Consider the following 12,995-nt stretch of genomic DNA (forward strand, 5'->3'; position numbering starts at 1 on the left):
AGAAGCGATTTACGTGTCGATAGAGAAGACTAGAGAATTTGTCAGCAGGTCAATTTGGCATCGATTCCCACCAAATCGACCATTTCTAAGTGACATGTTGCCGTTTTCCGCTTGAGCAAAGGACTCTCTCGCGCGCATTTGGAACAGTGTGCGTCGCGCGTGGTCTCCAGTCCACTTCAGATATTTTATATCAGAAGATTTCTGGACATTTTCGCCATGGCACCGCCACAAAATGGATCTAACCTAACTGGGAACTTTACAAACCAGTTCGTGCAGCCGCCGTGGCGCGTCGCGCTCTGGTCTGTGGCGTACAGCTCCATCCTAGCGATCGCGGTGTTCGGGAATCTGATCGTCATGTGGATCATTTTGGCTCACAAGCGGATGCGAACCGTCACCAATTACTTTCTGCTCAACCTGGCGTTTTCAGACGCATCGATGGCCGCTTTCAACACTTTGATTAATTTTGTTTATGCCACGCACGGTGATTGGTATTTTGGAGAAGCCTACTGCAAATTTCACAACTTTTTCCCCGTCACCTCAGTGTTTGCGAGCATTTACTCCATGAGCGCAATAGCAGTCGACAGGTAGAGTACATGTGAAGTTAACATTAAATCACTGCGAGAACTCAATAAATGTTGTTTTAATGCATGCTGTCATTCATTTGGAAGTTGGAAGTGCAGGATCAGACACACAAAACCCAGCAATACATTTAAATGCAGCATTTCTTAATATAAGGGTTTCATGTGGAAAAAAACTAATTCTAAAGTGTAGTATAACCATCGATCAAAATATTAAAAAAATATAAACATTTTATTTAATTTGAACAAATTTAATGTATTTTGCAACATCTTGCTCCATTTAAAGGTGCAATATGTAAGAATGTTGCAGTAAAATATCCAAAAACCACTAGGCCAGTGTTATATATTTTGTTCACTTGAGTACTTACAATATCCCAAATGTTTCCAACTATTTGTAAATCATGAGAAAATTGCAATTTTAACCAAGTCTCCGGGACGTGTGAGGAGTCGCTTGTCAATTGCGTCATTCCCGCGCTACCCTCGGTTTCCCATTTTAATTTGTAAAAACCATGGAAACACCAAAGACGCGGCATAATAAAAGTTCCGCTGCTCGTGGCATGTGTTGCATAATTGCTCCAGCCGACTCGTTCAGCTCCCACAACACTCGGTCCTGCTCTGCTTCATACTACAGTAATGTTAATAATCGCATCCATGAACATGATTTCTGCCTGAGTCCTATACTGATTATTTTCCACTGGCTGTGATGTGGAGACCACATGTCCCAAGATTCCGCTCTCAAACTCGGTGTCATCTAGCTACGCCTTTGTTTTGAATAGGCCTCTAGCGACCTCTAGCGGACAGAAAATATTACATATTGCACCTTTAACCAAAAACATTTTTTTCATAAAAGGACAAATATATTATTCTTATTGTTATATTAGCATTATTGTAAATAATCAAATTGAAGGTCAACTTCTTTTTTTGTCACATGACGACAAAATGGCTTTCTGCATGTTGATTAAAGTTGAAACAGAAGTTGCGATAGACTTTTCTTACCTATTGTGACGTATATCTGAGTGAAACGGCTTCTTGACCAAGGCAAAATATAGGGCAGGACTTGGACTTGATTGGATTGTTAGATCGTTGCAGTGGTTTGCTATTGCTGTGATCTCATGTGAGTGACAATTTGTCCCATGATTTTCAGCCTTTTAATGATACTTTTTTCTTTTTTAAAGTCTCGGGAAGAGTTATATGCACTTTAAGTCTGTCCTTTGATATGGATTCATATAGATTTGACAGATTCAGATTGGTTTAAACAGTTATTTATGTATATTTTGATATTTGTTTGTATTCCATGTGTGCCTGTCATTTTTCTTTACTAGGAAAAGTGCCTCAGGCAGTCCCTGCTTACGCAGAATGGTTGACTTGAAGTGGATGGCTGCACAATGATTGTGGATCGTTGAGCTCTGCTAACTTAACTACAGCACCTTCAGGGGGTGTCTTTGAGACAGATGCACATTCATTCTTTTCATGGAAATGAAATCACTGGCGCAATTGAAACAATATTCTTAAGCAATAATTTATGGCATAATTCTTCTTAGCCCGAATTGAAAAGCTCAAAATTTAATTGATTCGGTTTTGATGATAAATCAGTGGTATTCTTTAAAGGGGTTATGAACTGCATTTTTGGTATTATTTTACAATGTTTCCTGAGGTGCACTTATAACGTTAGTATGATTCTTACATTAAAAATTGTCATAATTTAGGAATAAAAGGCCATTTTTCTACCCTGATTTTAGCCCTCTGATTAGAACGCTCTGTTGGAAGGGGCGTGTCGGCTGTGAGACTGTAATGTAAACGCCCACTGCTGTGATTGGCTAACATCTGTGCATATAAACACTAGTGTTACATGTGGAACTCTCTCGAAATGTTTCGCTACTTTTTTACTACTACAGCTGTCGAGATTAACTTATCATGAAAAGTGTTGATTGTAGCTTTATATTTAGATCTATTCCCGTCGTATGAAAGTTTGCAGCAATAAGCATTGTAGCCGATGACAGAGAATGAATGAATGCAGTGATCTCGTCATTGCAACTTCGTCAGAACCAACAGTGCAAATAAGAGATTCAGTGTGCAGTGTAGACAGCGTCATTGATTATAACGGGAGTTTTGCCGGGAATCCAGAACTCAGTCACTGTTAAAGGTGATAGAGAGGATTTTTTCGTCGACTGAGAATCCAAAGACTGTTAGTGAGTTTTTGAAATGAGCACATGCGTAAGAACAGCCCCCCTCCTTCACAGCTCATTTCGAGGGAACACCTCCCAAAACTCGTGCATGAGTATTGGAAAACGAGTGTTTACCACCGGCATTCGCTGTGTCGTGTTTTTTGGATTCATTATGTCGGACTCATTTGGATTCATTATGTCGGACTCAAACATGCATGCGGCGCCTGTGGAGTGTGGAAAGTTACTGGAGCGCGCAGCCGCACTCGTCTCTCACAAGGAACGTCACGGTAGTGATTGACAAGCCAGAGGGCCAATCGCTTATGCGATGATCGCGTAAATGATTGGCTGATGTTTTTAAGGCCCTACCTCATGCACAGATGATGTATATTAATATTATTCCTTTCAGTGCACCTAATGAATAGTCTTTTATCAGTTAGTAAAGATAGTTAGTCAAGTAATATTGCAAAAATGTATAAACAAAACATCCTCTTTAGCACATTTAAACTCGCATACACTGTGTGTATGTCAAAAGATCAAAGAAATTTTAATTTCTTAATTCATGACCCCTTTAAAACATTAGGTTGCCAAGCAGAATTTGTCACAGTGAAGAAGCACTTAGTAATTTTTCGCTCATTAAAATGGCCTTACTTCTAAAGAAATGCTTATTACTTTTGAAAAAATCATGTACAGTAGCCTAATAAAACTTTTATTTTACATTAAGCAGGTCGCCTCATTGGCTTTTTATTTTTTTTACTGTGCACCATAAAATTAATTTTGCCCAAACTTATTAGACAGCGAAATGAATGCGCACCAATTGACTTGTAAATTAATTCTTCTCTCCATAAACAGAATCAACAGAGAGAGACAAATAGTTTGCATTTAGCACTACCAGAGAGCTTGTGCTTCAATGGCTAGCGCTCATTGATCTTGATCCGTCCTTGCCTCTAATCAGATGCAGTTATTTGAAATCGAGATTTTAAAAAGAACAGTCCAAACTAATGTGAATGAGTGCAACTGATAGGAGAACTGAAATAGAAGCCACAAGGTACTGAATACTAAATATTTCAGAGAGTCACAGTGCTGTTTGAGTCAAGTCATTTTGCCACAAGCAATGTTTTGGAACTTTTAAGAAGTCTTTGTTTCCCGCCCAGATCTTTAGAATGCATAATCTGCGTAGGTAAATGTGAAAATCTTTATTTATTTATTTATTTTTTGAGAAGATTGCTGCCTTCTCACCCCTTTAAGATATCACGCTGTGCCATCTAATCATTATTTTGCTCTCAGCACCCTGCTGTTATTTCCTCTGATTAGACATCTCAGACAATAATCTCACTAACTAAATAATGTGAACATAATGCATATTAAATGGGACTTTTGAACTTCATCAGTAACCTTCCAGATATGGACGATTAGTTCAGCACAATGTGCAAATATCAGTGTATTTGGGTACTTACTTAGGTAAATTATTTTTGATGCCATTATGAGCTGTATGAATTCTGGAATAAATGAAAGACAAATGTCAGAGTTATGCAATGCTGTACAATGAGTGCAAGAGCTGTATATTTGACAGACATCACTCTTTTTCTGTGTCCTTTCAGTGGAAGTCATGTCAGAAAGTGAATTGTCACATTGCACTAGTGAAAATAATGGAAGCAGCATAACTTTTGAGTATGTTTAAGACTGATACCTGAAGCTTGTGTTTCTCTCTAGGGTTGACCCCTATGACTTCTAGTTAAATGTCAGGATCATCAGATATAATGCTCATTAATATGAATGGAGATCACTCTAAAATCAACAGAAGCTATATTCAGTCAACTGTTTCTCGCTTGTTTTCCATATGTATAAGTTCAGATATGCTTAAAAGATGATTTGGCAATTGATGATCTGAATCACTTTGCATTACAATTCTGATATGATACTGATTGATTCTGAAAATTGGATTTGTTTTGAGGATGTAACTGTAGCAAAAAATGACATGGCTTTCATAAACAATACTGTGAAAGCAGAGGTACAGTCAATTCAATTAAAAAGGTCCTATCATAGTCAAATCAATCTTTCATTTGATATTTTGAGATTAAAAATCTAAAAATTACTAATTCTAATCCAAATCTAAAATTCTGTGAAAACATTTATTAAATGTTTATTAAAACTAAAAGTGATTTGATTCATATTTTCAAGGATTCATATTCTTTTTCAAGGTCCCTAATCAAGTCAGTTTGATATGAACAGTCTGCGCTGCACATTTCAGCTTTTTTCCAGATCCTGTCAGTCTAATGTAGTCTTACATTTGATACTGAAGGATGAAACATATGGTCATAAAAAGCTATATTATGACTGATTTGGCCCACAGAACCTTTACTAATATTATTAAGTGAACCTCGGGGAATAAAAACAACAACAAAATGTGTGAAATAAGTAACCCTTTATTGTATGGAATGGAAAAGGGCGTTGTTGTTTTTTGCTACCAGTACGCATTAGCAACCAAAACTTAGTTACTGCAAGAGGGGAATTATATCAGACAATGGAAAACCAAATTCAGTTCAAGTGTTCTTCACAGCTATTTCCTGTGCTCAAAATGTCAAATAGTGCTCATGGCTCCAGGCTACGTATTTCACAACCCACATTTGCTGTTACTGTTGTTTTGCTGGTAGGCAGTCGCTACTCTTATATGTACAGAGCAATTGTGACGACTGCAGGAATTTGCAGTGGGTCAGTGTGCTTGCAGTTGCTTTTGGAGGAAAGTGTGAGATTTGTGCTGACACCACTTGCCCAGACAGTATTTCCAGTATAATAAATGTTTAATTTTCCTGTCAGAGAGATGGCATTGCTGACAAAAACCTCATTTTGGTCCATTTGTTGGTTTATGAAACTTTAATGAAACTATTATGTGCAACATTTTTGACGAATAGTGGAGGCCATTAGGTTCAATCTCAGTTCAAACAGTTTGTCATCAGTGGCATTACACTTGAATGTGATGTTATTTAGGTGACTTATTTTACATTTAGCTGATGTTTTCCACGAAGAGAGTACACAATAGGGCTTGAAACTCTCAAATAGCTAACATCAAATGCTCTGGTGTGTATGTGATATGTATTGGTGTGTATGTACAGTCAAACCAAAAAATATTCAGACACCTTGAACATTTCATTCATTTAATACAGTTTATTCACTATAGTTTAATAAATTATGACAAGATCTCAGAGTTAAACTTTGTCAGAAATAATAATCTTAATTATGTCAGATAACACTCAAGCAAAACATGGTCAGTGTCTGAATAAGTTTTGGTTCCAAATTTTTATAAATTTTACTGGTAGTCCACTGTATGAAGAATTTTTGGGTCTAATATGTCAGTTTACTTTATTTTGCTATCCTCACTTACATATATGAACTATAGTGTCCTGCACCCACTAGTAAAAATATATAAGAAAATATATCTCTGAATAATTTTTGGTTTGACTGTATGTATGTATGTACTATATGTGTATACGGTGTCGGGTAGCAGATGATTACATGTAATCTGGGTTATTTAATCAGATTCCAAAAATGTACTTGTAATTAGTTTATATGACATTTTAACATACGTGTAATCAGACTACTTTTTATTGATTATATTAATAATTATATTGTTTATATACATTCAGAAAGTCTTCTAGTATTGTGAAATTGCACACACAGACCAGCCACAAGTCAGGTGGCTATAATTACATGGAAAATTGAGAGGCCACAGAGTATTTGACCACTGGATTTACATAGATAATTTCATTTTTAAGAAGGGTTTTGTCAACATTCCTCAACATTACAACAATGTGATAAACGAGTTAGGTCAAAAGTAATTAAAAAAATAGTCTGATTATATTACCTAAAATGTGTAATGTGGATCACCTTAGTACTGTTTTTTTCATGTAATTTGAAATCATATATATATATATATATATATATATATATATATATATATATATATATATATATATATATATATATATAATATATATATATACGTCCAATGTATTATCTTGTCCTTTTAACAGGTTTTCCCGTGACTGACAGTCGCTAGTCAAAGCATTTGTCAGTTGCGTCTTGTCCCGTGTTCACAACAATTCAGTCTTTTCAATGTAAAAGTCTTTGCTACTGACTGACACACTCATAAAGACGCATAAAGTGTTTGCCTCCATCTAATGGCGTAATAATGTAACTTCTGTTGCTGTTCACGGTCAGGGACTATTTTTTTCTGGCGGAAGGAAGGCTTTTAAGTGATTTTACTTCATGAAAGTTGCATTGATACATATTTTTTGGCTTTAATATTTGTATTGTGTGGTAACCGTTTTATAAAAGCAATGTGGTATGAGAGGCTGTGCTATATCGTGAATAATTCACGGCTGAAGGGCGTTGTTAGACACGACGCGATACAAGTAACACGTTTGCAAAATTAGCATAAATTAAGAGGTTTCTAAGCCATTGCTTGTTAGTTTGAGATCAAATGTTATTTTATTCTTACTCATAAACTTTGATTTTTTTATTTTTTATTTTTTTGTAAATCAAAGAAAAACAATAGGATTTGTGCCTTTAATGTTTTAAAAAAGTAATGGGATGCCAAATTGCATTGTTTTCATAAAATGTGCCTGCTTGTGTGATTGTGGAAACTTGCCTCAACACATCACAGCATGACATAATTAGCTGTATTTAACAGCAATATATTAATTAATCTACATTTGTGAATGTTTACTAGACACATGCGGGTACAGTATTTATATTCATGACTTTTATAATTAATACACTGTACAATTCCGTAGTCTTTACTGTTGTTTATCCAAGATGCTCACACAGTATGTGCTTTGACATCCATGCTGTCCATATCCCGTAAATAGCCTTCTCTGCCCAAGAGTAACTGATTGTCTGACAAGCCGTTCACTGCTTACAATGAGGGAATCATTAAAGCAAATGGCCTATTATCACTCTTGAATGACTGTGAATATGGTAAGCACAGAGGCTAGACCCACATTATGGAGTTCAGAAGTAATCAATGGCGTATGATTAATCATTGTTTCCAAATGATTAAAAGAAGGCTTGGAGTGAGAATTAAATTCTTCATGTTACCCTTCTGTTATGAAATGTTGTATGTACTTGGCAGGTTGAACTCTTGTGTAGCATCTGACAGAAAAATTTAGCTCACACCTTCAACAGAACAGAAATGAATGCCCAATTATTAATCAGCTATTAGATCATCACACAACCTATAAATTGAAAACTGCTCAACTGCAATCTGTCTTTGATGTTTCATCATACTGATGTTATTTGAAGCTTTTTCAGACTATGTGTGTGGCATGAGACTGAACAATTATCTGTATGTGTTGTACAGGTACATGGCCATCATCCATCCCCTGAAACCACGACTCTCAGCCACAGCCACTAAGGTGATCATTGTGTGTATTTGGGTGCTGGCTGTGGTTTTGGCCTTTCCACTGTGTTTCTTTTCAACCATCAAAAAATTACCCAAGCGTACACTCTGCTACGTTGCCTGGCCGAGACCTTCAGAGGACCCTTTCATGTGAGAGCTATTTAAATATGCATGCACATTTTTTTTTTTATATTTATAATAGTAGTAGTAGTAGTTCTCAATAATAATACAAAATGATTAATATAGTGTTATTATTAACAAAAATAATAATATAAAATCTTTTCTTTCTTTCTTTTTTTTTTTAAATCATGTTTTCTATTAAGTTTGCACATTGCTGTTGTATGGAAATATTGTCAGTGTCAACAGTCACAAGTTTTTTGATTCAACATTCAAGTTCAACATTCACAAGTTTTTTGATTGCAGTCCAGAATCTGTATCTGAGTAATCTGTCAAGTTTGAGATTGCATTATTTCTTCAAGTTATTGCAGAACTGTAAGGTTGGATTCAAGACAAGAAATTGTGAATAAATTCGAAACCACACTGTTGGATTTGTGCCACAATTTTGACTATTTAGCCTCTGACAGAGTCAGAGATCTGGCTGTCTCAGATATTTTTGGCCTCATTGGACTTTTCCCAAATTCTCTTGGAGTTGAATACAGTCAGACAAACAACATTCATAAAACAAAAAGTAAGTATCACAGAGTGTGCAAGTGATGCTTGCTTAGTGAATCCCTTGTTTGTCACAGCAAATGCACTGAGCTTTATCTCTCTCTCTCTCTGTTTACAGGTATCATATAATCGTGGCAATGCTGGTGTATGTTCTGCCCCTGGTGGTCATGGGCATTAACTACACTATTGTTGGGTTGACTCTTTGGGGAGGAGAGATTCCTGGTGACTCATCAGACAACTATCAGGGCCAACTGCGGGCCAAAAGAAAGGTAAGCAGTTCATGTTTTTAGGGGTTCACTCAGTTTGATTCTAGAGCAGAAGTACAAATGCAGAGAAGTAAAAGAGAATGGAGAGATGTTATAAAGAGCGATCCTCCAAGAGCTGGTGGTCGCCAAGGTTTGGGCAGTGAAATTCCAGGTTTTTAATGGGTTTAATGGGTCATTAAATGTAAGATCAATAAGATATTAGAGAATGAAGTTCTCTAAAGAAAATGGAAAGGGTTGGTTAGTTCAGCAGGTCATAAAAGAGAAGGATAAAAAAAAAAAAAGATTCTGACAGTGATCAACCCAGACAGAGCTGTATTTTACTTTGGATTTTTACACACAAATTCTGCTGGCCATGGTAAAAGAGAAATGGGCTACATGTCTGTCAAACTAATTAAATGTCAACATTTTTTTCTGCTGTGGACATTACAGCAGCATTTGGCAGCACACAAATCTGGCATGTCAATCTGGCCTGTACTGTATTTATTTATTTATTCTGTGGAATGCAAAAAAAAAAAAAAAAAAAAAAAAATGTTAAGATATTTTGAAGAATGTAGTTAACCAAACCGTTGAATCATTGAGTTGAAATGCATGGAGAAAAAAAAACATTTCTCAGAAATACCTTTTATGTTCCTCAGAAGAAAAAGTCATTCAGGTAGAAAATTGTAATGTGTTCTTAGAAGTGAAAAAGAAGAAAACTGAACCCTCAAAGAAGAATCAATGGACAGATATGCATGCTTTTTTTTTTAAAGCATTAAACCGGTGTGTCTCATTTGTCTGTAGTGCTCATTAATCAAAGTGATAACGTAATGAACACATTCTGCATTTGTTCGTACAGCCCAAGTTCATACTTTCTTATACTTTCAGGACAAGGAAAGGCGGATTTTTCTCACTGTCTTTTGCCTTTGTCCATTTATGCAAAATGAGTTGTTTTTCATGTTAACATTTCAAACGAAAGGTTCAGCTTGAGGCATTTGCACAGAAAAGCACTTAACAAATTACCATGGTTGATCTATAGCACTCTTTGACGTAGATAATGTTAAACTAATCAAGAAAAAGTAATCAAAAGCTTCTCATTGGGGAAAAAAATGGTTTTAGACTAGAAAAAAAAGTATTGGGGGCTTTAAACTCATAAGCCTAGCTCTGCATCCAATTTCCTACTCTTTCACAGTGTGTACCGAAATCAACAAATTATTTCTGTAGTTTTACTAGTAGGCTACAGTAGGCTTCCTGTTGACTGATGTGGGAAGCAGCTCTGGTTGATAACTTAGCTGTCGTCATGACAATCAGAGCTCTATTTTTGTTTTCTGTTGAATTTGCATGAAAATCAACTTTGGAGAGTGTGATACATTGTGTCTCTGGGTTGTGATTCTTATGTTAAAGGGGGGGTTACATGTTTTTTTTCTAGGCTTGATTGTGTTTTGGGGGCACAGTTTAACATGTCTTAATGCTTCGTTTTTTTTTTTAAATGCTGTATTTTTCATATATTTTATCTTAATTCTACACCTCTGTTTCCACTGTCATATGAACGGCTCGTTTGACTTCCTGCTTCTATGAAGCCACTCCCTCCGACATACGCAATGTGCTCAGATTGGTCAGCAGGTTGGTAGCTGGCCCAGTCTGTCGTGATTCGCTGAAGCGTCCGGAAACGCCACGCCCCTTACCATTCGTAGTTACGCGCTTAGGTGGAAAGTAAATAATAGCGCCTACATTGCTGTATCAAATTGAGCCGAATCAGACCCAGATGAAGAGGAAAAAGTAGAACCTCTGCAATCGCGGCTTTTGAAGGATGTTTATGAATGGTATTTCATTTAGTATTTGTGTCAAAGTGTTTAGATAAGCTGTCACTGCTGTTTGTTAGCTTTCAATATACAGTTTTATCCTGATTAAAGCTTTCCTGTAGTAAATACATGCCTGAATAGTCGCATTTTTGTCTATGAACATAGAAGTTTGTTGCACTAGAATTTAGCTGGCTTGCAAAAACGAGTTGCTCTTTGTATACGTCCTAGATGCATTAAAAATAGCAACAGAACTATAACATTACGTTTAAAAGACAAACAATAAAACGTACTTACAGTTTGGGGCTGATAAACAGCAGCTTCTGCTTTTAAAGTGGGAACTGCTTCATCTTTCAGTAAAAGTCTTTGTGTAAATCCAGCATTAAACTCATGTAGATTCAGGAATCTGTCTTCAGCACGGCATCCAGTGTAGAAAATATCACAGATAATAATGGGTTCTATATCTTTTGACGCGTCGCGTCGCACAGCTCGCGTTCGGTGTAAACAACTCTTCCGCTTTCATTATGCTGCGCTACATGGCCTCGCCCACTTTGTTGCGTGTTCCCGGGGGCAGTGTTTATGTTAATAGCAAGGGTTTATGATGTCACCAACCCGGGAAGAAGCTTGTTGTAGTCCAAACCACCCGTTTTTGTAGGCAATAAAATGCCATAACTTTAAAAGACAATATCTCCGTTTGCATTGAACTTTCAGCGCTGTAACTTTGCAGATTCTGTTTATGCTCAAGCAGCAACATTACACACTAACTGAAGTTAAAAAAGTGAAATCGCATGCAACCGCCCCTTTAAAACATTAGTGCCACCTCGATGTGCTCTTCTGTGTACCATGAACGAGAATCCTGCAGACACCATTAAGTGTAGCCAGCCAGTAAAAAACTTAGTTAATTAAAGCCAGATGGACCATTAAGTGAGAATGATGTGACTGAGAATGATGTGATAAGCTATTTAAGATGCATTAAAATGAAGTGAGAGTGTGGAAAAATATTGCAGCTCAAGAGAAAACATGCATTTGGGCAGAATCTGGTCTTGCAACGTAGCTCACTCACAGTTGTTCACTGGCTCAATAGGCATTTTATATATTCTACATTCCAATCAATAGCATTCAGAGCTCAGTCTGCTGGTTATATGTTTCATTAACGGCTGCTGCGACTGTGCTGGCTTTCCATTTCGATCAACGCTGCATCTTGCTCGCTCCTTACGGCTGCCCCCTCATCACGTTCCTTCTCTCCATTAGTGGCTGGCATGCTGAATATGTGTATTTTGAGCCGGTTAGATCTTGTGGGATCCATATGCCCCCAATTTATATGATGTGTAAAGGTGATTATGGGAAGCCAGAAGCATGAACATCTTTTTCAGCCTTTAGAAGACCCTCATTTAAGCCTGGGGACATTTTTATTTTCATTGTCAGTTCAGATGAAACTCTTTGAGAAGCTGGTGGGTGACAAATACTTATCTGTTTGAGGGCTTTGTGTACCACTGACAAACCAGAAAAAGCAGTCAATAGAGACTCTTTTTTTTTTTTTTTTTAAACATGAATGAATGATGCACATAATGGGCAGCCTTGGACTGGAGATGTTAAAAGAACATCTGTTTTATGTCGTATACATTCAGCTTGAAGTAGTGTGAGTGTTCTTTGAAATCTAATTGTAGCAAGCCTTCCCGGTAATGTTTCTAATCATGCACTTAAGATAATCTTACTAACGCTGTATGCTGTTTTTTGATGAAGCTTTCCCAAACCAGCTCAATTTCTCACTATTAAGTAGAACTGATAGCACACGTACGTCAAGGTTTAAACATCTGTTGTGTACAAACATCTGATAAAGATCTTTTAAAAAGCAGTTTTACATAATCTAAATCATAAATATCTTTAAGACATTTTCTAAATGTCTATATAACATCTGGCAGGAGCAAATGCTTTAAAACATACATATTCAAGATGAAAAATCAAATACACATCTCCGCAATGTTTGTGTGCTATGTGCAGGGATTGTTATATACAGCTATGGAAAAAATTAAGAGACCACTCCAAGTTCAGAAATCAATGTTAAGTGGTCTCTTAATTTTTTCCATAGCTGTATATGTATATATATATATATATATATACATACTGGCACCCAAATATTGGCACCC

General features: G+C 36.5%; 1 protein-coding gene across 1 annotated transcript in view; it reads left to right on the top strand.

Moving 5' to 3' along the window:
* Nucleotides 1-208: 208 nt before the first annotated feature.
* Nucleotides 209-12,995, top strand: part of tacr3a (tachykinin receptor 3a) — a 41,543-nt gene continuing 28,756 nt past the window's right edge. Inside the window, exons 1-3 of the mRNA XM_067403914.1 lie at nt 209-584; nt 8,100-8,288; nt 8,926-9,076. Coding sequence (XP_067260015.1) covers nt 217-584; nt 8,100-8,288; nt 8,926-9,076 — 708 coding nt within the window. The 5' untranslated portion in view covers nt 209-216. The remainder of the gene's footprint in view (nt 585-8,099; nt 8,289-8,925; nt 9,077-12,995) is intronic.

This window comes from Chanodichthys erythropterus, chromosome 12 (assembly GCF_024489055.1).
Source record: "Chanodichthys erythropterus isolate Z2021 chromosome 12, ASM2448905v1, whole genome shotgun sequence".
NCBI classification, from domain to species: domain Eukaryota; kingdom Metazoa; phylum Chordata; class Actinopteri; order Cypriniformes; family Xenocyprididae; genus Chanodichthys; species Chanodichthys erythropterus.